The 6,520-nt window shown below is 33.6% G+C and overlaps 1 protein-coding gene across 2 annotated transcripts in view; it reads left to right on the forward strand.

Annotated features, from left to right (window-relative positions):
* Nucleotides 1-6,520, forward strand: part of LOC106478817 (meteorin-like protein) — a 66,858-nt gene that overhangs the window by 55,161 nt on the left and 5,177 nt on the right. For both annotated transcript variants that reach the window (XM_022382496.1, XM_013939388.2), the window contains one exon: nucleotides 4,153-4,209. In XM_022382496.1, the coding sequence (XP_022238204.1) occupies nucleotides 4,153-4,209 (57 nt within the window). The remainder of the gene's footprint in view (nucleotides 1-4,152; nucleotides 4,210-6,520) is intronic.

The following is a 6,520-nucleotide window of genomic DNA, read 5'->3' on the forward strand; positions in this document are numbered from 1 at the left end:
CAAACCAAAACCAAATCTTAAAAAAATAATGATTTTCAATGTTAACATTACAAGACATTTCATTTAAATGAGCAAAAGATTTGTAAAGAGCTGTCAATAACAACTGACTCAGCACTCCTGTCACGAAAGGCCAATACACCATCGGTGTAAGTAACTCGTATGCAGTATCGCTGTCCTTTTTATTAATTACGAAACCAAAGAACGCAGTTATTACTGCTACGTCATACATGAGTTATTGGTGGGTTGTTGAACTAACCTAAACATCTCTTCATTATATACGACTATATTATTAGAATGTTATCTTAACATTATTACATTTCATCTATTAGATTATCTGTAAAATTCTGGGGTTTACAGGCACACTTTCATGGTCCATAAGTCACAGACCAGAACCAATCGGCTTGGCAGAATGGAACAAGTTTATGTAGTATAGTTTTACGATCCATCGCACGTGTAGAGATATTTAGTATTCTGAACCTAGATCCTAGATAATAAAATAATATGAATTCACTGATGCAATTATCCACATTTCTGAATACGAAAAGTAAAAAAACAACAACTTGAAATAAAAGCGGCTTTTAAAGAATTTATCAAATTCACGTCAGTAAGTCTTTAGATTTGTTTTTTTTTAACATGTTGGCAATGTTTGTTTGTTATTAAGCACAAAGATCCACAGTGGGTTATCTGTATTTTACTCACCACGATTATCGAAAACCCGGTATTTTGCGGTGTGAACCCAAAGACTTATCGCTGAGCCACTGGGGGCGCGGGCAGTGACTCTTAAACCAATTTAATTGGCATCTGTGATAATGACTAGCTAATGTAATTGTGGCATAAATGAAATTGATAAAAAAAATACACTTCGCCAACAGTTGTCAAGCAATCTGTTAATATAAATTGCATCTGAAACAAGTACCATGCCTGTCGTCTCCCAGACGGCTTGAATAGGCCTGGTATGACTCTTAAACCAATTTAATTGGCACCTGTGATAATGACTAGCTAATGTAATTGTGGCATAATTGAAATTGATAAAAAAATACACTTCGCCAACAGTTGTCAAACAATCTGTTAATATAAATTGCATCTGAAACAAGTACCATGCCTGTCGTCTCCCAGACGGCTTGAATAGGCCTGGTATGACTCTTAAACCAATTTAATTGGCACCTGTGATAATGACTAGCTAATGTAATTGTGGCATAAATGAAACTGATAAAAAATACACTTCGCCAACAGTTGTCAAACAATCTGTTAATATAAATTGCATCTGAAACAAGTACCATGCCTGTCGTCTCCCAGACGGCTTGGATAGGCCTGGTATCGAGCGAAAGAAAGATTTGTTTTAAAGCAAACTCTCCACCGCGGGAAATCGAACACCAGCTTCTACCTGTTTGTGTGTTGGTAAACTATTATGTACAGTTATCGGAACAAGGAATACTATCTTTTTTATATATTTCATCTCACACTAAATGGATACCGTGGTAAAGCTTTATGGCGTGAACCGATCGCTGTATTATAAACAAACAAAAAGTTAAAAAAAAAGGTATATTATGAACGACGTAGTACTCTTAGCATGATTGTTAACTATTCGGAACCGACTTATAGAGATGAAATCATTAAGTTCTTGATTCAAAAAATTTCTCGAATTGTGTCACACACACTTGCACCTGATTACAAACCACGTGACCTCTCAAAATCTTTGACGATGTACTCATGAAAACGTTTTTAAAGATTTAGTGCTTCGATAAGAAGGCATTAATGTAGGGTTGAATCGTATTTTTAAGCTTTCGGGGAAGGCTTATTTTGATTTATGAAGACAAAACAGCATATGATTCAAGTACATTGAAAAAGCGCTTGGGTGAAGTGTTATTTGTGTAGCCTAAAAGGTTTATATTTTCCATTGAAAAACAATCGTAGAACATGTACAACCAGTATGACTGGTCCAAGGTTAAAGGAACTTCAACATTTTAAGCTTATTATATAAAATCACACACACAAGTCAATAGTCTTGGATTTTCAAAAGTGATATTAAGTTGTAACGTTTCAGGTTTATTCTGCTTTGATAACATTTTATGTCCTACGATTATCTGTTTCTCAGGGCCATTTGTTGTTTTATTACTTTTTTTATTGTGGATTACACGAATTGTAATTTAACAGGACATACTGTTATTTAGTTATTTCTGTTTATTATTTTTTGCTGAAATTTGAATAGACTACGTGTTTGTGTTTATAATCTTCAGGCAAATGTTAGCGCTATCACGTTAGCGTGACTTCTGGTCTTATTTTAGCAGAATTAGCTAGGTTTGAATGTATGAGACTTGTATTTTATAAAAGTGAATACTCTAAAAAATTATTTAGTGCTCTCGGGCGTCACGAAATCTTTCAACTGCAGAGTCTAAATATCGGGCTTTTTCAGAAAGTGGTTATCATTTTATGGGCTATATAAATAATGTTTTGATGTTTTTGTTCACTAGAGGTTTCTTTACATGATGTAATAAGTCTTGAAATTTCATGTAATACATAAAAAAAACTAGTAATATATAAAAGTGACAGACTGATTGAGTTAGAGTTAGTTGATCATTACCAGTTCAGCGTGTCTGTTATTGATCGGTTGGTGAAGAAATTTTTGCAAGTGACTTTATTTATGAGTTAGACATAAAGTCTTGGAATTTCTATCCAAACTTTTTTGTGAAGTTGTGCCTACCAATTAACGTAGAACGTAGCTTGTATAAAACGTTATTTAAGAAATAAATTAATTCGTTATCATTATAGATGATGTTCTACTGCATTAATTTTCGATGGAATTTCATTATTATCTACAAATTTGTATTTTTTTTTTCAAATATATTTCTCCTGAAAATTGTGTTTAGTATTTGGGAATATACAGGTTGTTGTAAATTATAACTTATATATTTTGAATTTATAAATAAACATGTGCAGGATTATTATGATTTGTTTTTAATATTTCTCTATTTTCTAACTTTAGGCTTTTTTTATTTAGTACACATATATGAAAATAGCGGGAATAATAAATTGCAGAGTTAGTTATAAAGGTGTCATTGCATAAATGAGTAAATTAGGTTTAAAGGGGTTGTTTACAATGCATTCAGAATGCTCGAAAGTTTTCGATGAAATAGGTAATTCACCTACCACAGTAATTTTACAGGAGCTTCAGTCGTATATAACGATGAGGGGGATTTTTTTCAATTGTTGTTATGTTCTTTAAAATTTTGCTGATACTTAAAAGGCAGAAATATCTTTATCTTGAATGACAAAGGTGTGAATGAACCTATTCAAAGCAAATTCCAAACTTCCAATTAGTTGAAGAGTTGAACTTTAATTTTTACATTAACTTATTTTATCTGTAATCAAGCTCTGTGACTTAAAGTTAATTTTTAACGAAGTTTTCTCTACATTCACATAATCGTATTATGGAAAGATAGGTTTGAATAGCTAATGGAGAGTCGTGGGTTCGAAATCCGTCACTGAACATGCTCGCCCTTTCAGCTCTGTGGGGGGTGTTATAATATCACGGGCAATCCCGCTATTCGTTGGAAATAATTAACTCATGAGTTGGTGGTGAGTGGTGTTTAGCTGACTTACCTCTAGTCTTATCACTTCAAAATTAGGGGTAACTAGCTCAGGTAGCTCGAGTAACTGTGCTCGACATTCAACAAACAAACAAACGAGTAATTACCATGTATTGAGGTTATCGTAGCTCGTAACAATTAACTACGCATAAAGGTTTTCAAACCTGTTGTTCAGAGATTTAGAAACGTTTTTAATTACTTTTTGACAGTAGTACTTTTTCCTATATTTCAGTACGCGTCAAATCAACAACCAAATTAAACTGCTCATAAGGTTATTGCTATTCATTAAAATCAAAATTTCATATTCTTAACACCAGTGTTTTATCTCCCATGAGGGACCGTTCACGTAATTACCCGTGTTTACTCAAAAATTATTCATATCTTGAAGATTAATTTTAAAAATAAATAATATTGTAATATGTTGTTTTTTCTCCCTCATGGAGGAGAATACCAGTAATGTTCTTGTCTGGGGTGGGGCGCTGGTGCAGATTTCTGCAACCGCCCTGGATGTCTTTGTAGTTAATTTTTTTAAAGATTTAAACCTTTAGTTTCTTTTATTTCACAGTCTGTCGTCCATGTTCAGAAGAAGAAATGCTCAGGTACTACTGCACCAGTGACTTTGGTAAGTGTAAAATCTTTAAATCTAAAACGTTTAGAAAATTAGGCGTAGTATCTAATTATTCTAATACCTAGTTTTTGTCAGGAAACACTAAATACTATCTTTAAAAACCTTTGAAATAATTTCTTTGGTTCACAGGTAAAAGTGAATGTTGGCTACATATTAATGTATTTCCTTAAAGTTGTAAATATTTCAAGAGTATAATGATTGTAAAACGAGAATTGTTTCAGGATATAAAACTTGCTGAAAACAGTTACTAGTAAGTCTTTTCGTTGTTGATATTGTTTGTTTCTTTTCGACGTCTACATTGCATTATTCATGTCGTTTCATTTAACACATTTTTCATTTTCATAAAAAACATTCTGGAATCTACTTTTATGAAAAGAAAAAAAAAAAGAAGTTCCAAAATACAACAAAAAGTGCGTTTTGCCATTCAATGATTAACTTAATCTACTTCACACCACAACATGTATTGTTCATAAACATTTATGATATAAATAGCGCTTACATCACTACAATGTTAGGTATATCCGAGCCGTACTGGTGAGCCCTGATATTTGACGAAAGGCCTCGTCGGCACCGGATATAGCAGATATAATGTGGTTGGCATATTATAATGTATTTTTCTTTGCTTTCACTCATAAATTCTTAGAATTAGTCGTGATTTTCATCACTTTAGCGTTAAAGCTGATGATAGTTTGGAAGTATTTGCTAAGCTTATGGACGGCGAATAATGTTTTAGAAAGCGTACGTTTAACTTTTCCGTTTTATTTTTGTGAATTTCGCGCCCCCTTTTTGACCACCGGAAGAAGGATATACGGTACCTCTCCTTTCTGCCATTGTTTCTTTAGTCGTGGTTGTGATTAGTAGTAGAAGAACAGGAAGGGCTTGACTGTTGTTGAGCTTTGTAAGTAGAAGAGGACTTGTTGATTTAAGCCTGTCTGATTTTAGTTAATCTGTTGTCTAGAAGTGCGTGAGTCGTTAGAAGTTGTTGATTCTCTCGTCACACTAAAATTGTAATAATCTAAGTGGAGTTAAGCTGCTTTAGGCTCAAGCGGAATATCCTGTATTTTCAACAGTGCTTCTTAACGTAACAGTAGTATGTAAAGATAGAATTTCACCAAGGCATTCAGGTTTAAGCCTACTTCCTGAACTAGAGGGTTTGACCACATGTGGCTATTGGCGCTTTAGTTACACCACAGTGTTGGGCTATAAGCATATTGCTAAGTATGAGAAAGAGAACTGTAGCAGTTGAATTGTGGTTCTTAAGGTGCATCTTGAAAGTATGTTGGACAAGTCACACTTTAAATGAAGACATTTTTGTCAAGAGCAGGTTGCAAGAGGAAGTTTCTGATTAACATCAGAAAGAAACAGGGTTTCTCGGACACGTTATGAGGAATGAAGAAATTGAAAGTCTGGTCGTAGCTGGAAGGACTGAAGGAAGGAGAAACCATGGAATATAGAGGTTGACTTACGTCAAGAGCCTATCTAAATGGGTAAATGTATCGACACTGGAAATTCTTTGTGCCTCAAGGAGAAGAGATCTGTGGAAGACCATGGTCGCAAACGTTCTGTGGCTATAAGTGGTTGTTGTCGTTAAGGCTTATAATTTGTATATCAATGCTATAATTACATTTTACGACATCTTTCCAGCTGTAACCTAATATCATAATTACTGTATTTACTCTCTTCTTTTAATGAAATATCATTGTGTATAATGCTTGGAATAATGCAGTATATCACAAATCAGAATTTGATCAATAACTAACTATTTGAACGTTTACTCCAACAAAAAATATTTCATGTATAGCAGAGACGGCTGATATGAGTATTAAAAACTTTGATTAAAATAAAATATAAGAAAAACGTTTCGACCTTCTCAGGTCATTTTCAGGTTAACAAAGACAGCTTGAAACTGACCATTACTGAGCACACGTCTTGGGGACGAGAGTGTCAACGGGTACGAGATTGTAAGGGGCGTAACAGTTAGATGTTAGGTATAAAGGTGTTCCTTTATGTTGGTTCAATTTTGGTTTGCATTCTTGTATAAGTAGGGCTTCTTTGATTTTGAGTTTGTTTGTCTTTGCTTCTCTACTTAATATGTTGGTATCTTCTATGGTTATGTTGTGTTTATTAGATTTGCAGTGTTAAAAACTTGGGAAAGTATTTTTTTTTTGTTCATTGAATCTAGTTTCCATTTTTCGGCTTGTTTCTCTGATATAAAAGTCGTGGGAGTTGTTGCATTGTAATTTTTAAATAATGTTGGTGTTATGTTTCTCAATGTAATTTCTACATAGTATGGATTTTAGTTTTG

This window comes from Limulus polyphemus, unplaced genomic scaffold, assembly GCF_000517525.1.
Source record: "Limulus polyphemus unplaced genomic scaffold, Limulus_polyphemus-2.1.2 Scaffold253, whole genome shotgun sequence".
Lineage (NCBI taxonomy): Eukaryota > Metazoa > Arthropoda > Merostomata > Xiphosura > Limulidae > Limulus > Limulus polyphemus.